We start from the raw sequence: 23,046 nt of genomic DNA, 5'->3' as shown, positions 1-23,046 counted from the left end.
CACCTCTTCAGTGACAGAAGCAGCTTGCTGTTGAAAGGATGGACTTATAGGCTTATCTTTTGACATGTCTGCTCAAAGATCAGACTAGATGAGATAGACCGGAGAAGATCAAGTCTCCTATGTCACCTTTCGTTTGCTGACCTTGTGCTCCTCTTCTTTCTGTCTATGAGACTGCCTTCCATGAGCAAAAGTTGAACAAAGACTCCTGGAGGAAGCTAAATGGCTTCCGAGTCTCCTCAAACCTAAACGCCTTCCTGCATTTGAGGAAAGGGAACAACCTACTGTACATGTGGATAGTAGGTTCTTCCTTTTCCCTCAAATGCAAGAACCAACATGGGCCAATGCTAGCAAATGCACAAAAACTAAATCAAGCAAATATTTACATTAAAGAGAAATTTCATTTTCAATGCAGCAGGTTACTATAATTTATCGTCCAGTTTACTATGCTTACTAAATAGCTTTAGTTTTATTTGCAAACCATGCTTCTGAATTATGAAAGAGTTAAATTTCTTTTGGAAAATAGACTGGATCAAAACTCATTTAATTGCTCTTTGTTCCCAATGAAATCAATGGGAAAACTGCCCTAATTTATGCAAGTTTGACCAAAAAAAAGGTTGACTATAAAATACTATCTTTTATGCTTGAAACTCTGGTAATTACAAAGCCAAACACTGATCAGTTTAGATGGAAGTCTACTACTGACTTCAATGGGAACAGATTAAGCTTCTAAATTCTATTGACATTACATGAGACATTTCAATGCAGATTACAGAAAGTGTCACTAGACCCTTCAGTCCATTATGAAAGAAGAGTAATGCTTTAGGAATTACCCAAACCTAGCTATACCTCACACTTACCATATGTGCGAAAGTTCAAGAATAGGAAGTTTTGATTTTGTAAAAAATTCTTTAGCTGCAGACCCTGAAAGCATTAAAACAAGAAAAATATAATTTTGATTCTAGAAGTATAATCTTAAGGCTCATAAAGAGATACAACAAGACAATGGGTGCTAAAGTTAGCTTCAAAATTTCTCAGCCAAACATTAAAGTGTAGTAATAAACAAAAATGTAAAATTCCAGTAAAAATCTACAAAACTAGTAAGATGTATATTCAGGTGTCTATACAAGAATAGAAGGACCCCTTCCATTCTTAGGTCACTGGATCTATGATAGTCATTACTAACAGAACACAGATGACAACTTTCATTCCTCACCCCTCCCACACACACTTCTCTTTACGGACTCCCACACTGTTATGAAATGTCCTCTATGCCTACTTAATAACTGTTGGTGGGACAAAGGGAACTATACGTAAAATAACAACTACCTGTCTCAATTACTGGGAGCACCTTCTGTAAATAGAACTCCCCTTGTAGAACTTAGAAATCAGGCGAATACTTTTATGAGTAAAAAACCTGAAAAGGATATCTATCATATACTGTATATGATTATTTGTATGTTTACAAAACTCACCTGGGATATAGCCATTTAGATCAGGCTGAATGGTTTTAAACTGATTTATATAATACTGCCTTTGTTCATCTGTTATTTTCCAAGGATCATCATAACTACTTGACTGCCTACGAATTTCATTCGCTGTTGTAGCTGATGCTACAGTTCGTACTGTAGTCTGGTCCTGTAATGAAATATTTTCTTCAGCATTACCTAAATTGATCAATGGCCTAAAATGTCCTATATTATTACCTATGAAAAGAAATAACCATTATTTAGTGAAGTAGCTTTAAAAGTCTTCTCATCAGTACTAACTGGATGCAGTTATAAAGCAAATATTCTGAAAGCTGAAGTAGGTAGCAATGTAAGCAACAAAAATTATGAAAAATATGCAGAGAACTGTTAAAAAAATTCTAAGCGCACACAAAAAAAAGCTGAAACTCATTTTGCAGATGAGTTGGCAGATTTTTCAGTTTAAAGATTCTCTGACCAAGAATCACTGGTGACATTCACTCAGTGGCAGACATATTTTAGATAAAGAAAAATGGAGCAAGGATTTATTTCAAACACATATTGAGAATCACAGCATGAATTTTGGTAACAGTATGAAATGAATGACATTAATTGGAATGAAGCAAATTAAAATAATACCAATAAAATGTCACACCTGGACAGAAGCAGGATGTATGGCTAAAACAGTACTGGTTGGTGTGTTATCTGCAAAACTGACCCAGTTTTCTTGATGTGGTGGTGGTGAATGGCCAGACCACATTGGATCACCAGCATTACAGGAGCCTGAAAATCAGAGCACAATTCAGTTTCAAGGCTGCTCCATAAAATACTGAAGAAAAGTTTGTCTTCAAACACTCCTAGGCATACCCACAATTTAATTATGACATTCTTCTGAAATATCATGACCAGAAACTTTTGAACAAATACTGTAAGATCACAGAATTCTAGATTAGTTTCTTCTTTACCTGTGCCATACTATAAACTTTTCTGTACTTGAGAAGGGGTATGGGAGCTGCCATTCAGACAGACAGAAACACACACACACACCAGTTCCAGTGGCTAGGACCTATGCTGTTGCAGTAGCTAAGGAACTCTTCAAACTTTGGCTTATTATTTTAATAACTAATATTTTTGATCTCATGGTAAAATTGTTGTTGGTTATCAAAGCAGCAGCTGAAGAATAAAAACAAATTTCCTTCCCCATTTCCTAGCTCGATTCATAATCCACTGCAGTAATATCTCAATTGGATAAACTTTGTATACCACAAACTAGAATATATTTCCATGCCAGAAATGTAAATTCAGTTCAAAACACTCTTTCAAGACTGAATTAGAAGCTAATGATAGGGTAACTACTGTGTTGCTGAAAATTAATAGAGTAACAAATTGGTTATCACAACCAAAATGTAAAGCAGCCATTCTCAATATTTCAAGGGGCCACAGACTGGAAACAATTATTCACATACCACCTCAAAATATTTGTTATGCAAATTATACAATCCTGATTCAACCTATGTTTCTTGCACATTGTGTTTATTGGCCGTGATCAAAAAAAGGTTGAGAATGGCTGATGTAAAGAAAAGAGTGTGAATATGCAAAGTATCCCAAAGCCCAGTATTGATATCTAGAACCACTATGGCCATGAAGTCTGAACCATGCCACAGTATATAACAGGATCAGCCAACCTGAAGTGAAAATAGTTGCAGATTCTGACACATCTGGATTGAAACTGAAGAACTAGTAAACCTGATTAGGACTAGCTTCTTAAGAAGCCTCATACTGGATCAGATCAAAGACCCATCTAGTCTAACATTCTGGTCACACAGTGCTCAACCAGATTACTATCAGAAACTCACAAAGATACCAGTGCAAACAAATACCGTATTTTTCGCACCATAAGACGCACTTTTTCCCCACAAAAAAGGGTGGTGGAAAGTCTGTGCGTCTTATGGAGCGAAGAAAACAGATTATATTTTCCTGGTTTCTTCTCCTAAAAAATTGGTGCGTCTTATGGAAAGGTGCGTCTTATGGAGCGAAAAATACGGTAAATACCCATACCATCCATCCTGCACTCCCCAGCAACTGACATAAAGGAGATGAAAAGATCACATCCTTTTAAAATAAGAGCACAAGAACATTTTTCAGTGTTACAGTTGCCGGTCTTTTAGTTAAGTAGACAGGATGCTAAGATAATACCAAACAGTACTGTGGACTTACAATATTCTTGTAAAAAAGGAAGACCACTACAGGCTTACCCCCATAATGTGTGTTTCTTAATGTTTTGCCTCACCAGTGAAAGCCTGCCAAATATATGGTGACCTACAATAGAGCTTTACACACAATATAATTTGTACATTCACAATAGATTTTGATAAGGAATTGAAAATGGATTATCCTAAATTCTACATGTCTAAAGACTACTGGTCTTTCGACAGGAAACGTCATGTTTCAGAACAAAGGAAATGCCTCTACTGCCTGAGAACGGACCACATTTTAATAAAGGAAGGAAAAGAGATGAAACTCTTTAGAACACAGTAAAAAAACTAGAAAATTTAGCACACAAATGTCCCTGCATTAGTTACAGAGAAAAGAAGAACCCGAATTTAATGGGTCTATAGCTTAGATACACCCCCAAGATAAAAGTTATTTCTGTTGATCATGGGCATCTAATTATGATCCACTGCAATTCCTTGAATTTCACTTCCACTAGAATGCATGAAGGATGTAAAAGAGCACTAAGGTAATGCTCAGGGCACGTGTCTGTTTGGTTTTCAGGGAAGACTCTTGCCCCCCTCCCTGAAACACTGCTTGTCCATTCAGCCCCCGCATCTTCTGTGTACCTGCTTGTGGGGGATACTGTGGGAACTACCATCAAGGAGGTAAATGAAGAATCCGATATATTCCAAACATGAATGCTATTACTCTCTGTCAAATAAAAGCACCTGAACAATCTGTTCTAAAGCCAAGTAAGACATAGTGGTCAATTCCCCATAAAAGCCTATTTCCTATTACTTTAAATATGAAAGTATTAATCATTGATCTCCATCTAGCCTATCCCTCCCAACAGCTTCTAATTTTCCTCTCTCATAATGATAACTACTGATATGAAACAAAACAAGTGCTACAGCTTGTCTATCAATGAGGGGCACATGCCATGTCTGGTGAGGCCACAGCCAAAGAAAGGCAAGACATTCTTTCTTCCCCACCCCATCTCTCTTCTTCCTTGTCACATGGGATGGCTAGAGGATCAACAGTTCAATCTCGACAAATGCTTACATTTAACATTTGCAGAAAGAAGGCTTCTGACTGGGAAAGGCAATGTATCCACAAAATCCCAAGTAGTGTGTTCTCTCTCACACAATCCCTCTCCTCACACACAAACACACACTCTCTCATATGCAAACTAATATGTTGTTGTTTAGTCGTTTAGTCGTGTCCGACTCTTGGTGACCCCGTGGACCAGAGCACACCAGGCCCTCCTGTCTTCCACCGTCTCCCAGAGTTGGATCAAATTCATGTTGGTCTCTTCGATGACACTGTCCAACCATCTCATCCTCTGTTGTCCCCTTCTCCTCCTGCCGTCACACTTTCCCAACATCAGGGTCTTTTCCAGGGAGTCTTCTCTTCTCATGAGATGGTCAAAGTACTGGAGCCTCAGTTTCAGGATCTGTCCTTCCAGTGAGCACTCAGGGTTGATTTCCTTTAGAATGGATAGGCTTGGTCTCTTTGCAGTCCAGGGGACTCTCAAGAGTCTCCTCCAGCACCACAATTCAAAAGCATCAATTCTTCAGCGGCCAGCCTTCTTTATGGTCCAGCTCTCACTTCCATACAATGCTACTAGAAAATCCATAGCTTTGACTATTCGGACTTATATTGGCAAGGTGATGTCTCTGCTTTTAAAGATGCTGTCGAGGTTTGTCATCGCTTTCCTCCCAAGAAGCAGGTGTCTTTTAATTTCGTGGCTGCTGTCACCATCTGCAGTGATCATGGAGCCCAAGAAGGTGAAATCTGTCACTGCCTCCATAACTTCCCCTTCTATTTGCCAGGAGGTGATGGGACCAGTGGCCATGATCTTAGTTTTTTTTTATGTTGAGCTTCAGACCGTTTTTTGCACTCTCCTCTTTCACCCTCATTACAAGGTTCCTTAATTCCTCCTCACTTTCTGCCATCAGCGTGGTATCATCTGAATTTCAGAGGTTGTTTATATTTCTTCCAGCAATCTTAATTCCAGTTTGGGATTCCTCCAGTCCGGCCTTTTGCATGATGTATTCTGCATATAAGTTAAATAAGCAGGGGGACAATATACAGCCTTGTCGTACTCCTTTCCCGATTTTGAACCAATTAGTTGTTCTATATCCAGTTCTAACTGTTGCCATGTATACGTTTCTCAGGAGGTAGATAAGGTGTTCAGACATTCCCATTTCATATGAGAGATAGGTTCTGTGTTCCCAGCAATAGGAATGATAAAGACCCAAGTGAAGCAAGTAATGATGCAGGGGGTTGGACCCAATTATTCTATGAGTTTAAGTAGTGACGGATGAATGAATTTATAGGATAATCATTTGCCAACTACTTGGATAAGCAATGCTCCCAGGAAACAGAGGGCAGGATTTATCTTGATTCAGGATTTTGAACGCTACAGTACAGTACTGCATTTTAAAGAAAAATCTAGCTATTATATCTGGAAGATAGACTGGAAAAAATGGGGTAGTTTCTGCTGAAGCCTACTACCGTGTTTCCCTGAAAATAAGACAAGAGTCTTATATTAATTTTTGCTCCAAAAAACGCATTAGAGCTTATTTTCAGGGAATTTTGTTTTCATGTACAGCAATCTACATTTATGCAAATACAGTCATGTCATTGTCTTCCGGTTGCTGCACAGTGGTGGAGGACGGGGTTTCACTTAACTGCGGCTTATTTTTGGGGTAGGGCTTATATTACAAGCATCCTGAAAAATCATACTAGGGCTTATTTTCAGGGTAGGTCTTATTTTCAGGGAAACAGTGGTGCCTCGCTTAGCAATTGCTTCGTTTAACGACGAAATCACTTAGCGACGACTTTTTCAGAGCGTTTTTACGCTTCGTTTAACAATGGTCCCTATGGGTGATTTTCGCTTAGCGATGGCTGGCACCATGCTTCGCATAGCGATTAAATTTTGGGTGCCCTGTTTCGCTTAACGATGGTTTAAACAGCCTCATGTTAGCTGTTTTTTAAATGTTTTTCTGTTATTTATAAAGTTAAAGTTTACTGTTTAAAATATTTGAAATCATAAAGTGCACTTAGTAAACCCTTTGTTAACCAAATTTGACTTTGTTCTGACTCTTTTTAATTTGTTGTTGTATTTTTCCCAGATTGAGATGCATTGAATAGGTTTCAATGCATTTCAATTGGGGAACTGCGTTTCGCTTAGCGATGTTTTCTATGGTGATTTTCACTTAAGGACGGCAATTCGTTCCTATTGGAACGGATTATCCGGTTTTCAATGCATTTCAATGGGAAACCATGTTTCGCTTAGTGATGAAAGCACTTAGCAGCAATTTTTTTTTGAACCAATTAACATCGTTAAGCGAGACACCACTGCATATGCAGGAGGCAACAAAGTAAGATTTCAGAGGCTGGATGTGTTTATGGGCCTAAACAAATGGCACAAGGCAAAATTATCCCTTGCAAAGGGCACAGGATGGCTTTTGAAGATAAAATGTAAAAGGGCATGTATACGACCCACAGCCAACAGCTTCCACACTTCTGATTTAGACCTTCAATCAGAAGCTTAATTTGACTTTGCAAGCCATCCACAAGATGTCACTACTAAATCTGTTGATCATCCTAACCCTCACACACACAAAAAGAGTTTGGGATTCCTCACATGCACACAAAGGCAAAAAAGTATGCAAAGCTGAACTCATAGTACAAATATTTTTTTAAAACCAAAGAAATGTTTGAGGGCCAGCTGTCATGAAATCTAAAATAACACAGAGGATTTTTCCAAATGACTATGAAAAAGTTAAAACAAGAGAGCAAGAAGCTACACTACCACAGGGAATGAGTCTAGAGTGCACATTTCTAAGTCCCTTGACTAGGGTACTGGAAAAGCTTCACTTGTACTGACTGAGGTCTACTAAATGCACACTGAGATTGGCTGGTATGGCATTTGTGACTCCTCAGATGCCAGTGATGCCTCCCTGGTGATTACGAGCATTGCCTTACATACACACAACACCTTGTATACTGGAAATCAGTGGCCTGCCTTAATCACTGTCCATTAAAAATAATAATTCTAGACTGTCAGATAACACTTGGAAACGTCACACATAATGTTTGTTTATACCTGGTTGTGCTTCACTAAAAGGAGCCCAAAAAGGTCCTGGTCCAGCAAGAGGTCGCTCACTATTTCCTCCACTGGGATGGCGACTGTGCTTCCTCCATGTATGTGGAGAGGTTGGTGGTGACTGCTGTGGTGAAACAACTGGAGATGTGGTCTCCTAATAAAACAAAGGAACTTTAAAAAATTGTTCAATTTTTAAGTCTTCCGCAGTTATAAAGGTAGAATTGTTGTTTAGAAACCACTGGCTAGAATCCTGTTATTCAGATTTGCTGGGTAAGTACAATGGTGTAAAATCCAATGGTGAATTGCCTCTAGTTAAGGAGCTTCACCTCGTATTCTTCATTACGTGAGAAGTCACATAACTGGCACACAGCAAAACTCCTTGCTGTGACTCCTTAACTAGCTGCAATCCACCACTGCAATTTATACAACTGCGCTTTCACGGGAATATAAGCAACAGAATGTGGGTGTGCCATTCCCAAGGTTGCTAAACTTTTGGCTTAATCTACAGTAGAGGGCAAACCCTCCTGAATGATGTCACAGTTGCTTCTGAGGGGCATGACTGCCCACCATTCTTCTTTCTCATAGGTGATAGAGAGCTTGCTTAATTGCCTTTCCCTATGCCAATCATAATGGCATTATGTAACCATTGTCCTATCTGAACTCTGTCAACTATCTGTGAGCTTGTAAGGTTAATAAAAGCACAGTCCTCCTGGGGGAAGGGCAGAGAAGACTTCTCACTCTGCTTCCTCAGACTAGTTGCCCCTCAGGAGCACTGCTGGCAGACATCCCTGTATGTGGCTTACTTTTTTTTTTTTTAACTTTTCTTTAACTTCTATCTCTAAGAGACTATTTACTATCCTATTTATCTGGTGATCATCACAAAGGCCATCAACATTATCATTTCCTGACTTTAACAAATTGGCGCCTAACCTTGGGCAAGAAAAGAGCCACTGCAAGCTGTTAATTGAGGCACGAGAGACAGGCTCCTAAGGAGAAAACAGGCTTGAGGAACAGCCTCCAACTCATTCATCAACTTGAAGGTTCAAGATCATTGCCTGACAGTCAATCCACACAGCTCACCCGTCGCCCCGCAGGGGTTAAAGGCGCCTATCATATCTGATAAAAGATCCCCAGGGTGAGTTTTCTGTCTAAACAAGAACATTTCTGTCTAAACAAAAACATGGGGAACATCTATTTCCCCTCTTTATCTCAATTTACAGGGGAAAAAAATAAACAAGAGCTAATTAATCTCTTGCAAAGCGCAAACCTTTTTAATCGCCAATCAGGACAATTACTAGAAAATTTATGGATTGAGATAAATTTATGTTGTCCCTCTTATCTGGGAAAATGCATTTTAAATCTGTCAGTTTAGGACTTAATTGGGAAAGAACTTCACAAACAACCCATGGCTTCACATGAGATTCTTAACTCCTGGCATGTGTGCAGATATGCCATTTCACAGCTTGAAAATCCTCTTCTCTCTCAGGAAAAGGAGCCACAAACTGTTCTGTTAACTAATCCAAAATTATTATTATGTCAACACTCTCCTAGTACAATTAGCCAAAGTAGTCTGTATTTAGACACGTAACTTTATATTTTGTAAACTTTATACACTGGTTGAAAAGAAGTAGCTGAAAGTCTAATATTAAACAATGACAGATTGTATCATAATAAAAATGCTACTAGCACACAGCAGGTTCTTCAAGAGAGCATAAGAAATTTGTTTTTGGAAACCCATAACAGGGATTCATCAATCAGGTTCAGATATCTTAAAAATAGCACACAAATTCACATCATGCATTTTCCATAGCAGAATCCTGTCTCATCCAATAAGAATCATAAATGAACCAGTACTCACAGATGTTTTCAAAAGATAAGCAAAGAACATGACATTCACAAGTACGACTAATACTTTTTAGTGAAAGGAAAGTTTTGCCCTATATTTAAGATGAAAACTGAAGTACAGTAAAAAACAGAAGTCAGTGCAAAACAAGAGAGTATGAGGGTAGCTTCACAATTTTCTTTTATCACACATTTCTTAATAATTACATGCCAGCATTAAGGTATTAAACCTGATATTTGAAGGTACACAATTTCTAGAGCATCAGACATGAGACACAGTATGAAGCCTTTACTGTCCTGTGCATTTCAGCATATCAGAGAATAGAAACTTAAAGACAGCAAAAACTAATGTAGTATCAATCTTTATATTTAATTACCTGTTGATCTGTTGTTGGACGTTGTTGGACAACATCATGGCTCACGGAGCCTTTTTTAACTTGTATTCTGCCTGGTGGGGGAGGAATCGCACCTGAATAGGTGGATGAGTTATCAGCATCTGAAGAATACAAGGATGAATGCCTCAATTCTTGTTCATTCTTTGACAGAGCAAATCTCGGCAGGGGGAGGTCCTTGACTGTTTAAAAGAAAGACACATGATTATCGTTATGAATTCTGAATTACAAATGGCCTTGACTACTTCAATTCCTTACCACAGATTTCAGGATTTAGAATACATATGTTTTCCAATTCAGCATTTAGGTTATTAACTGAGGAAGAATTTTCAGTATTTTTCAAATAATGAAAATTCCCAACAAGGCAACTCTAACTGCTACAGATGTCACAAAGTTTAAATTCTTCTTCCCTTCAGAAATTCTACAAATATTTCCAATGTATTCAAGGATGAAAACATTAAGCAGCTAATATTCAAGGCTTTTCCTTCCTTTTCTGCTCCTCAGAGTTCATGTTTTGTTTCTTCCAAAGAGAAAGGTTACTTACCTGTAACCATGGTTCTTTGAGTGGACCTCTGTGAATTCACACATTTGGGTTTAGTCTGCGCCTGCGCTGACATTCTTGGAGCATTCTAGAGCTAAAAGTAACAATTTTAAGGGATGATCCCCCATGAGGCACAAGCTCCTCCTACCCAAGATTCCCCTCAGTTCCTGCAATTTGTCCGCCGGGCACGAGAGTTATACAACAATAAGATACCCGTGACAGAAGGGAGGATGGGTGGGTAGTGTGAATTCACAGAGGTCCACTCAAAGAACCATGGTTACAGGTAAGTAACCTTTCTTCTTCGTGGCCTCTGTGAATACACACATTTGGGTGACTGGCAAGCTTACTTACTGGCAGGTGGGACGTCACGGTAGGAAGGATGGCATTACATTTCTGCCAAATCCAGTGGTATTGCATGTACCTACGTGTAGCCAATATTGCTCTGCAAAGGTAGATGGCATGGATCATATTGGTGCACGGTAGATGTCGAGAGTCTCGATTCTACTCTGGATGCGGGCCGAGGTAGACAGCACTCCGTGGAGCGAGGCTAAAGCTGATTAGACGGTGACTCGTCTGACCGCTGGCAAGTCATAGATACAGCCTGGACCATCGATCTAGAGATGGATAGGAAGAAACTGGACTTTTGAAATGAAAAGAATGAAAGCATCAAAAGAGCCTGTCATCTGTTTAGAAGCTCTGGTAGTGTCAGAGAAAATGCTGGTGAGAGTCTTACATAAATATTGTGGAGCATGTGCTCTAAAGGAGATGCTGGTGATCTGAAGAATGATGGTAAGATGAAGCATAGATAAACATGAAAATTAGTCGAATACGTCAGGAATGAGACATTAAAGTAGGAAGTCACTTTATCAGGAAAATTGAATAACAGATGGATCAAATCGCAATCCAGCTATTTCGCATGTTCCCTTGGCAGATATGACAGCCACTAGGAAGGCTGTTCAAAGTAAGTAATTTGACACCTGAAGAGAAAATGGGCTCGAATGGCGGGCACATGAGTGAATTTAGAAATCTATAGACCACTGAGGAACAATGCGTTTACATGGAGGACGGGTGGTACTGAGTCCTGTGAAAAGATGTTTGACCCTAGAGTGAGACAAAAGTCCTACATACCAGAATAATCTGGTTAATGGGCAACAATAGAAGATATATAACATTTTAAAGCATAAACAGAAAGCCAAGTAGGCAACAGTTTCTAAGAACATTGGTAAGGTAGTTCTTTGTTTCAGTATATTTAATAAAGATTTATTTATTTACACATCGACATCGAGTTCATGGTTTCTGAGCTCGATCGAGCACTGATGCCAAAGTGGGAGTATTTCCCAGGTTGCCAAGTTCATGGACGATAGACCTGGATGGTAGACCATCCTTCCTTCCAAAGTTAGGAGGTGAGAAACCAGAGGGAACTGACATGTGTCTGTCTATATCGATCTGAGACAGGCGAACTAGGACCAAGTACCTCAAGGAGGTATTTGGATCGCATTTGATTAGGAATGATGGTGATGGAAGATTTTCTGTAGGATGAAATGTATCGGAGGGAAGAGTTATGGCAAATTTCCTGTCCACTGCCATATGAACACGTCCCCGACAGTGTTTCCATCCGCACCTGCACAGGAGCAATAAAACCTGTAGTCGGCGTACGGACCCCAGTGAATACATTGAAGGTCGGTACTTCCCAACGGTGACAGAACCGAACTTGCAGTTACTTGGATTAGGGATCCTCTACTTGGTCAAACAGAAAAGATACCACTATTGGAGTGGTTCGAGGCTGAGTCTGTATTGCTTTAGCACTGAAGCCGTGGAGGTCATGAATTTGGGGAGATGCTTGCTAGTAATTTTTTTTTTAAAAAAATATACACTATAGTACCAGTACAGGTAGATGTCCATATCTCGCAGGGGAAGGTTATTATCAAACTGATGCCCTGTACCATCTGAAAGACCTTGCAGATATTGAAAAATTGAATGGCAGTGAAACCTTAGGAATTACTGATTAGAGGCTGGAATCTGAAACTTACGGTAGAATACACATGAAAAGATTTCTGAGACCAAGGATGGGACGGATGCCTCTGTCCTTTCTATGTATATTATATAATAGCACAGAAGTAGAAGCCATGCATAAGCCAGATGTAGGAACTTGGATTATGGCATTTTTGCCCAGGAGGCAGAGGTCTCTTCCTGGAGGATATAGACAAAAAGAGTGAGTCTAACGTTACTCAAAGGGGAACAAAGACAATTATATAATGTAACCTTGAGAGATGTGGTGACATTCTTGTATGAACCGAAATGTCTGGGAGGCTGAAACTCCAGATATGGTTGAAAGGACTATGGGTAGAACTGAAAGAGGGATGAAAGGGCTGTCGGCCCATATATAATTTAGCTGTTTTCCTATTCTGTGTAAATAATAATAATAATAATAATATTTCTAGTGTCACCAGTCTAAGACTGAAGAGACTGGTACCATGTAATGGAAGACGTTCAATTCTGTCATATGTGTCCTTGATGAGCCAGTGGATCGTGACTAAGTGAGCCTTCTATAGATACTAAGGATGCGACAGTAGTTGAAGTCCTTTGCATGTCAAGCAGCAATCCTGTGTTGCTTTGCTAGAGTCGTGGTCTCAGAGCAAGAATTTCTAAGCTCTGTTTTAATGGATTCCAAGACAGGTAGAATCTGAGACCAAAATTGCTCCAGGTAGGCGCCTATTGTGATTGATAGTTGGCCACATGGAGCAGAAGTGAATGAAGGGAATAAGTCTCCCTGCCAAAGACATCAATGTTTCCGTATTTTTATTAGTAGGGTTCAGGGAAATCATTTCTCGTTTTGGATAAATTTGTTCTACGATGATAGAAATGGGACTGGAGTCATCCCAAAATTTCTATGTCATTTCCTCGTACCTTGTACCTGTGATACATTCTTCCTAGATCTTTAAATAGGAAGTGGCTTGGTGTAAGCATCCTTTATTAGCTTCAGCATAGTTAGTGTAAGTGCTCAGCTAAGTGATGGCTGGGTCTGGAAAAGGCGGTTCCTCCATTCCCAATAGACGGGATGCGGTGAACCGAGAAGTGAGCTGTGCAAATGAAAAGAAGCACACTGAAGGTGACAGAGGATGATAATGGATCGCATCATATTGGAGGGAGATTCGTTCAAGGAGTGAGATCCGAGCTTATGTCCAGAATTGGCAGTTTTGAAGCCAGGACCGGTCGTGCTCGATCATAATGGGCCTTGACGAGATGGATTGGAATTTGGAAAGCATCTTTTCCTGCCAAAGTGTTGTATGGTAGAGAAAAAGAACAAAAATCTTTTCCATGTTGAGGTCAATCCTAATGGATTCAACGTACATCGAAGATAGTGGCAAAGCTGGTAGCTACGACAGAAAGAAGTCAAACGGACTGACTGGTCAACAACAGAGAAGTAAAGAACCCGCTCAGTTTGCAGTCCTACCAGCAGTTCTGCCGGTCAAGGCACTGCCTCCCCACATGTCTAGGGGCGGCGGCTGGTAACTTTGGGGTTGAGGCTTTTAACGTTCCCGGAATGCCATAGGCTGATGGGAACATCTTCAGGCTCTTGCAGATGTTACAGCACAATGAATGTGTCACCTTCTAGAGCCTGAGCAGGTTATCAAGAATAACAACCTTTTTCTGGCTAAAAAGCCATACACCAACAAATGGCAGATCCTAACCTGCCAGTTGCTTAGACACTGGTTTTCAGGCGTATCGAGCAGCAGTGCGCTCGTGATGCACCTGCAACAGTGCCTCCCAGTGATGTGGAAGGCCTGAACTGTAAGCGTGCACATGAGCTACCTGCAGGGTGGGCAGAACCACACTCCATAAGTGGTGATAAGCCCTTATGGCAGAGGAGTACGTGGCTACACAGCGACCAAAAACAAATAACAATGCCGACCAAAGAACTCATCTGTTGACAGTAAAGGAGTGTGACCATCTGCGACAACCGAGAGGGGTGTAGGAAGATTGGTTGGAAACTCTTCCACCCCCCAGCGACTCATGTGAGTCTCAAACCTGAAGGGGTTAACAGCAGGTTTGATCAAGGCTCCAAACATTATGATGCCGGAGCCGAGTTCGAGGGCGCACTACATCTGTAAAGCGTATGTGGAGGCATAAAGCACTCCACAGCCCATGGCTCAGAACGATGCCACGTAGAGCAGGATGGTGATGGTGGCCGAGAGCTCATAGCTCCTATCCCAAACAAAAGGGACTGGTCCTACGCAACCTTGTCAGTGTGACAGGACCTACCTGAGGAAAATTATCCAGACTTACCAGGCAGCGGCAGGGTTCTCGGGTGGACCCTTGTGAGTCCTTTCCTTATGAGCCTATGCGGGCACTGGCAGCTGAGACAGGGCCACAGGCTACTTTGTGAGTGAGCCCAATGATAAAGAGGGCTTTTTTGTGCCAAATTAACAGCCACCAGCAGGTGCTACCCCAGGCAGGAATATCACCGACTAGCAGGGCTAGTGGTGGGAGTTGCTGCAGCCCCCCTTTCAGAGGCAAACTAGGGCTGTCAAACGCTGCCAGAAAGCTTTTGCCTCGGCACCTGGTTTTGGAAATAGCAGCCACGTGAACAAGGCCTCTGATAAATCAGGCCCAATACACCAAATACCCAAGGGCGTTACCCCAGACAGGCAAAGCACTGACATGCAGGGCTAGCCCCAGGAGCTGAAGGGGCCCATTGTATCCCCAAAGGGAAAACCCAAGCCTTACCATATGTTGCTGGCACATCTACAGCCTCGGTGTGCAGCTCCCTCCAGAAGTCGCAGCTATATGAGCAGGCGCACGAAGGAGGGTTGGTGTGCGGCACTCACACACAGAGGCGCTTCCCATGTCAGGAGGAAACACTGACAGTCAGGGAAGGTGACCGGGGCAACAGGAGGCCCTTCTTCTCCTAGGGACAGGGCAACAGAGCCCTAACTCCTGCAGGGTCCTTTGAACAAGCCCCTTGAAACAATCATCCATCGGTGATTCACCAGTCTCTCTCATGGTTGCTCATAGAGAGGGTGTGGTGAGACATGCCTCCTTTTCACTCTCTTTTCCCCATGAGATAGACTTAAGCTCCAACTCAGGAATGTCAAATGCCCGCCCTCATGTAGGGCTAAAAAGGGCCACGGCCGGACTGGACAGTAGCGCAGTCACTAAATGGCCAGTTGGAGCAGAGAGGCTATCAGGCTATCTCGAAGTCTGTGCAGGTAGAGCTGGCACGTCGTCTCCTCAGAGGGAAATTCGCTAGCCTCCGGCGAGGATTCCTCTGTTGATGTAGACTTAGATTTTAAGGACTCCTTGGCATTCTCGGGTTCCCTACTGCGGCCTGCACCTATCTGGGTAAGATGTAGCTTACTCAGGCAGAAAATCATTAATGTGCCTGGGAGTCAAAATGAGTAGGCCGAAAAAGGCGGGAAAGGAGAAAGAAGGAAACAGTTGAAGTGTGCGTGTGTGTGTGTGCGGGGGGGGGGTAAGCCAAATAGCTGGCAAGTGAAAAGAAAACAACTCACGGGGGATCGTAGATTAGATAACTGAGAAGGGAATTGATCAATAAGCTAAGGGAAAAACCCTGTGGAAATAGCTCTATGCTCTGTAGAACTTTACAGCACGGCAGAAAAAAGGAACTGAGGGGAATCTTGGGTGGGAGGAGCTTGTGCCTCATGGGGGATCATCCCTTAAAATTGCTACTTTTAGCTCTAGAATGCTCCGAGAATGTCAGCGCAGGCGCAGACTAAACCCAAATGTGTGTATTCACAGAGGCCACGAAGAAGAACTGATGATTTGATTCATATTTCATCTGTATCTAGAGAGATTTCACATAATGTTATATTTAACTAATCATTCTATGTGGTTTTAATTTCAGCAAGGACTTGGGGCTCAGTATTTACTATACAGTGGTGCCTCGCTTAGCGAGTGCTTCGCTATGCGATGAATTCGCATAGCGAGGGGGTCCGGGCCATCGCTGGAGCGTTCGCTCAGCGATGGCCCCTATAGCGTTTTTTTCGCTTTGCGATGATCGCTAAGCAATTCGCTTAGCGATCTTCACAGAGCGAAGCGGGGAGAACAGCTGATCGGCAGTTCCAAAATGGCCGCCGGAAGGTCCGCGCCGCATTTTCGCGCCCTGCCCTCGCTTACCGAGGGCGCGAAAATGGCAGCGCTATGGAAAAACATCGCTTAACGGTGAGTTTTAAAGCCATAGGAACGCATTGAACGAAGTTCAATGCGTTTCTATGGCTTTTTTATTCCCATTTAGCGATGTTTTCGCATAGCGAAGGTTAATCCGGAACGGATTAACCTCGCTATGCGAGGCACCACTGTACAAGTATTTAGTGCTCAGGCAGCCTGCTGATGTAGTGATTTTTCTGGTGCACCAGTACAACATTTGATGAGTTACAGGACAACGAGGACAGAAGCTCAGTAATCCTAGCAGAACTGTATGATTTCTCACTAAACTTTCTAGGATTGACTCTTCACAAAGTACAAGTGATGAAAGCTCAGATACTAGCAGTAGTCTTATTTTGACCACAGTATTCTTGGATTTCATTGTTTCCTTTCCATGGTAGATCCCAGTTCAGAAAAATCCTTTGAGAGTCCAAGTCCTTCTTTGGTACCCCGATGGCTTCAAAGTTGTGCAAAGAAGTGGCACAAACAATGTATCTTAGTTTCTAATCTCTTTAAAAGAGAATGTAAAACTATACTGCCAACTCTGCGGTTGTGTATGAACAATATACTGACCAAATGACATGAGTTGTATTCAAGAGATGATTCAGATATCGACATAACACCTCTTCCTTGGCCTAGAAGATCTGGCACATCACGCTTTACAAAAAGCAGGTGGCCCCTCTAAGCCCAATATTAAAAATCAAGGCCACTCCCTCTCCTGTTGCCCCCGGCTAAACATTTCCAAAATGTCCTAATGCCCCCACCATTCTCACATTTCTCAGCTGAATCCTTGGGTGGTTCATTAGACATCAAAGACCTTCCTTTTGAGGCCTTCTACTCCTATTTTGGTTACTGAATTGGGTTCATCTCAGCTTTTTACCACCTTGTGTGGTCCTTTTCTTTGATTCCTAAAGTGAGTTCAATTTTAACAAGATTGTATTGCTATATTTATGCGTTTCCTTCCCACATCTCAGAGAAAAGAACTAAAACATATTCAACATCAGATGGACTCACGGAGTACAGGCAGCCATACAGTCTGCTAATGTCCTTAGTGTGAGCCACACAAGTTAAGACATCTTCCAGGTGCTTCATCAGCAAAATAGATTAGAGAACAAACTGCCTCCATCTCCTGCTCCTGGGAATATCACCTCCCACTAGACATCAGTGTAAACTTAGCTGCCTTTAACACAAGCCTATCTCTAAAACGCATATGCAAGGCGGCCACTGGAATCAATCTTCTGATTTCATTCCCCATGCCAAGATCAATAAATATGCATCAGTGAAGGAATCCTGTAGTCATATAACGTGGTTGTAGAAGGTAAAACATTGGCGATTCTACACTGTGAACACTTATATATAGGTTTGTATTGGTATGCATGACAAGTGATTGGTTTATGCAGTGCCACCAGAGTAACAAAGTCTGTGTATTTCACCAGAAAGGGTAGTGCCATGTTAGCCCTCAGCTGCAACAGTATCTAAACAGCAATGGAAAGGAAGCACTGGCTGTTTGCCTTAGTGTGGTGGTGGGTATGGTCTAAGACAGGGGTGTCCAACCTTTCACCTTCCCTGGGCCACATTAGAAGATGAAAATTTGGTTTGGGCCGCACATAAATTTGGTTTGGGCCGCATAGGGGGGCAGCCCTAGTCATCCTCCGCAGCCCTGCTCCAAGCGCGCTTACCAGCAGCTGCGATCTCAGACAGCAGAGGCTGCCAGCTTCGACTCCGCTGGCTTTATGGGGCCGGGAGGGGGTCCCCCTATTGACAGGGACGGCACAATGCAGTCACGCAGTCCCCCTGTCCCCTCCCCTCCCAATCCTTCCTTCCCTCTCTCCCCCTCTACTGTTGTGATATGACCTGGCCGCATTCCTGCCGCAAGCGCTGGCAGTGTAACTTGAAACTTTGGAATTTTAAAATAAAAAATCGCACTAGGCCGCATTACGAGCCGAGCTGGGCCGCATGCGGCCCATGGGCCTCAGGTTGGACAAGCCTGGTCTAAGAGAAGGAGTCTCATTCACAGGTTTAACAGCAATCCCTAATTTGGTGCCGGCATTTGGGCCAGGTTTTCATTCTACTGGTGGAACATATTGGACAGAGAAGGTGAGTGAATGCCACAAACATCTCAGCTTATGGAATATTGCTTCTGAACTTTTCTTTTTATTCGCTGCACTCTGTTGCTAATTGAGAACTCACAGATGCACTAACTGTAAAGTACTCCTAGGTTCTCCCAGACTACACTTTATTTTAAGTTGATGAGGCAAAGAATTCACCTACTGCACTATTTGCATTTGTGTTGTTGCCTAGTAACAGCTAGTCACTGACTATTATGGAGTCCTTCTTTACCTAAATAATTTTAAAATTATGAAAAGTAGCCTTTTGATATGCAATATCTTAAAATACCTCTTAGAAGATACTGGAATCTTCATTCCTGATAGACAGCCACAAGCTGTGCTTTTAAACATCAATTCAAGAACACCTTAGAACTGCCGGTTTGATTGATGAGAGACTATTAGACTAACCATAAATCCATGTGCTCCTTTTTTCTGCTCCAGTAGTCACACAGCAGATATAAAACCTGCTAATCATCATTCTTTCTTTCTTGTGCACGTTCACAGTTAAGCTTTGATTGCAGGAATGTTATAGTGTACTTGTTACTATTAAAGATGTCACAGGACCCTTAACTATTTTTGCTGCAATAATGTAGCTATTGGTTTGGAAACTCCTATTACAGAAAGATACTTAAGGAACACAGACTGCAGAAACTGGAAGAAGTGATAATAAAAAGCAGACCCAGATGTCCAACATTTCTATTCATGTCCAATCTGAAATTTTTCATCCCACACGAACACCTTGCACACACAATGAATGCCAACATCAAGACTCACAGAATAAAGCCACAGGATATAATAATAACAGTTCTTGTAGGAGGCATAAATAAATGTAGAAGGCTGGGGTAGTGTGCCCTGTTCTACTTTGGAGCTATACTTCTGTGCTTCTGAGAAGAGCTGCCCGTGGTTGTAAAAATTCTAGAACTAATCATATAAAACAAGTTCTTTTTAGAATGAAAATTTTAAAAGCAGAAGTGCTCAGAAAAAAAACTTTTGAAATGTATCAGAGATGACAAACAATAATTCAGACAATTATATTTCAATATCCATTTCAAAGCTTACCAGAATTTAAGCTCTCCATCCGTAGTGGAAGCCCAGACTGAGCCACTGCAACTAGTTTCAGAGCAATATAGAACTGGCTTCTTCCAAAATATCCAAGTCTTGTTGCACCACAAAGTTCCATTATCTGGAGAAAAAACAAAGTATCTACTATGAGATTACATTTGTGAATGAAGCTTCCTATCCGGTCAGCAATTCTATTAAAACAAGAGCTCAAAAAATAAGATTTAATGCAGCAGCAGTATGATTCTGGGTCATTTCTCAAGGGCTGCACACTGTACGGTAATTTTGCAACTGATGGGTGTGCTTTTACCCATTATTAACCTTTCTGTGCATAATTTGTATGCTCCGTTACACTGTTCCTATCTCTGTACATGAGAAAGCTGACATATTTCTAGGGTAGTGGCATATTTCTAGAATCCAGCATTTCCAATTATCCATTGGAAATTTGGGGGGGGGGGGAGTTTAAGTTTCTTGTATTCTACATAAATTTCTTTCTGTTTAGCACTATCAACAATCAGTATGGCAGAATACCACAGATGCATTAGTTTCCTATCCAGGAACTATTTTGTACAACTTCAATTCACTGTCTGATATAATTCTCAATACTAACATCATGATTACTAGGTGAACTACATCATATCTCATGACTTCCATTATTAATCTTTTTTTTTGTTGATGCCAAAGACCAGTATAAAAATAAGACAGAATACTCACAAGGATTTTCTATATGTAAGTATTAAACATTAATTAAAAGTTTTCACACAGGCATAGGTAATACGCATTTACCAACTGAAAGTTAACTATCAATAGATCCTGATCTACTTTATGACCACCCTGGTCTATGGTGTCTATTATTTGCTGTCATGATGATTGCTTTAAAACAGTGGTGGCAAACATGTGAGCCTCCAGTTGTTGTTGGGCTTAACTTCTGTCAGACCTATCCAGAAAATGTAATGGTGAGAGATAATGGTTGTGGTAGCTCAATTTTTTTTAAAGGTCATACATTCCACACAATGAAATGGCAATTTTTTCATACTATGGAATTCATTGCATGAGTTTTTAAACCTTTTTAAATTCTTTAATTAAAAGTGGCTTGCCAAGCAACAGCTGAAATATTATACCGGTAACTGCAAGTGAACTCCCTGTGCCACTTATGTACGGTTCACAAAGTCCTAATTCAGTTAACAGCAGTTAAACATGATCCAGCGTTTTAAAAAACGATTTCACTGCACCAGATGTACTCACATTCTTAACACTCTGTAAACTGATTAACTCTGTAAACTATTTTCATGTACAGTACCATTGTAATTTCACTGCAAAACAAATAAGTAGAATCATACAGTACATGCAATTACTTCTTGACAATCACTCCAGTAAAGACCGTAAGAACAAGTTATAAATTCAGACTTTGGAATGCTGTGTGAACATGCTCAACTTCCTGACCAGCAGCATTTGACATAGATTTCTGTCAGCTATCCCTGACTTTCCCCCCATCTTCCCCAATTCCTGCTTGTACAAGCAACAGAACAGAGATAAAACTCAAGTTCTCCTAAATGATTCTACTGAGTTCACCACAATTCACATTCATGCTGCTGCTTCACTTGTTCTTAGCCTGAATTGTGAGCACACAAGTAAATTTATATGTTTATTAATATCTGTTTGTATGTTCTTGGAATCTTGATTGTGATAGATAACTGAGACACAAAAACATATTGTGAAGTCATATTATCATTTCCTCTCCACCAATACAGGGCACATTCAGAAATGAGGAAAAGACTAAAATAATCTGTGTGAAGGGGAAGGACATAGGCCTTTGCATTCCTAAAATTGGTGGGCTGAAGAACACCAACTATGTGTTGCTATTCAGATCATGTACAAACACATCAAACTGCACAGAAATAGATCTCAAACATCTACACTCCAGACAAGTAAGTACAGTGGTGCCTCGACTTACGAACTTAATGCATTCCAGAAGATGGTCGTAAATCGAAGCACCATTTCCCATAGGAAAGCATTGGAATGCGATGAAACCATTCCGGCTGGGGGGGAAATCATTCACTCACTCACTCACTCACTCACACACTGCAAGACCCATCAGAAACGCGATTAATCCATTCCAGCCAGAGGGGGGGAGAATCCAAAAAGCAAACAGAGACTGCAAGACCCATTGAAAATGCAAAAAACAACAACAAACACAACAACAAACAAAAAACCCAACCAAAAAGCAAACAGAGACTGCAAGACCTATCAGAAATGCCAAAAAAAAAAACCCCACCAACCAACCAAAAAGCAAACAAACCCTGCAAGACCCATTGGAAACACAACCCCCCCCAAAAAACACAAAGACTGCAAGACCCATCAAAGCATAGAAACATAACCCCACCACCCAGCCCAAACCCTTGCTGCAAAACCCACCCAGAACAGCCAGTTTTTAAAAAGCAAAAAGCAGCACTTTACCAGGCAGTCTGAACCTTCTGAACCTATACTTTCCAACCGTTGGGGCGAAAGAGCTACAAAGAAGCAGCCTTTTCGCCACCAACAGTTAGCAGTTTGAATTCCCTGCCTTTTTTCTGGTTGTAACTCAAAGCTCTGATCACAAGTTGAAGCAAAATTTTGCGGCCAGAGCTGGTCATAACTTGAAATGGTCCTAAGTCAGGACGTTTCTAAGTTGCAACACCACTGTATACCCATGCAATACTGCACTGAGCATATGAATTATTGTGATCGGGTTCATTTGAATCTTTTGGCAGTTCTTCACTTTTGGCAGGAAATAAAGACTAGATTCATGATTTTGGATTTATTAGTCTTAGGCTTTTCAAAAATTATTTCTATTGGGTCAAAACAAGATAACTCTGGCAACGGGCCATAAATTGAGGAGGTCAACTCGCAGTGATAGTCCGGGCAACTCATTGGGGTGCTAGGCCAAAACATTATTGGTCAGTGGGGTTCCGAAGAGGGGCACTCCTTACCGCACAGATGGTTCCGCAACATGGGTGTCTCACCCAGTCTCCTCCTTTGGGGACGGTTTGTTGTAGGTGGAATCAGGACAAATCACTTTTTTGCCTCTTCCCTGTCCGCATGGGAAGATGATAACTGTCCTCTCGTGTGTCTAACAGTCTCCCCCTCTTACTTTGGCTCTGGATCAGGC

At 41.3% G+C, this 23,046-nt stretch overlaps 1 protein-coding gene across 12 annotated transcripts in view; it reads right to left on the bottom strand.

Moving 5' to 3' along the window:
• REPS1 (RALBP1 associated Eps domain containing 1) overlaps positions 1 to 23,046 on the bottom strand; it is a 72,366-nt gene that overhangs the window by 41,300 nt on the left and 8,020 nt on the right. For 6 of the 12 annotated variants that reach the window (XR_012085756.2, XR_013540596.1, XM_020815050.3 and 3 more), the window contains 6 exons: positions 19,899 to 20,022; positions 10,011 to 10,207; positions 7,792 to 7,945; positions 2,119 to 2,246; positions 1,473 to 1,635; positions 858 to 921 (listed from right to left, as the gene is read on the bottom strand). Coding sequence is in view for 10 of the 12 variants with exons in the window: in XM_020815050.3 (XP_020670709.2) it covers positions 858 to 921; positions 1,473 to 1,635; positions 2,119 to 2,246; positions 7,792 to 7,945; positions 10,011 to 10,207; positions 19,899 to 20,022 (830 nt within the window). In the remaining 2 variants the exon portion in view is untranslated. The remainder of the gene's footprint in view (positions 1 to 857; positions 922 to 1,472; positions 1,636 to 2,118; positions 2,247 to 7,791; positions 7,946 to 10,010; positions 10,208 to 19,898; positions 20,023 to 23,046) is intronic. The other 6 variants (XM_020815275.3, XM_078383316.1, XM_078383318.1 and 3 more) reach the window with 3 other exon arrangements.

Source organism: Pogona vitticeps, chromosome 1, assembly GCF_051106095.1.
Source record: "Pogona vitticeps strain Pit_001003342236 chromosome 1, PviZW2.1, whole genome shotgun sequence".
In the NCBI taxonomy this organism is placed as follows: domain Eukaryota; kingdom Metazoa; phylum Chordata; class Lepidosauria; order Squamata; family Agamidae; genus Pogona; species Pogona vitticeps.
Note: the sequence above shows the minus strand (reverse complement) of the source record. Positions and strands in the feature narration are given on the sequence as shown.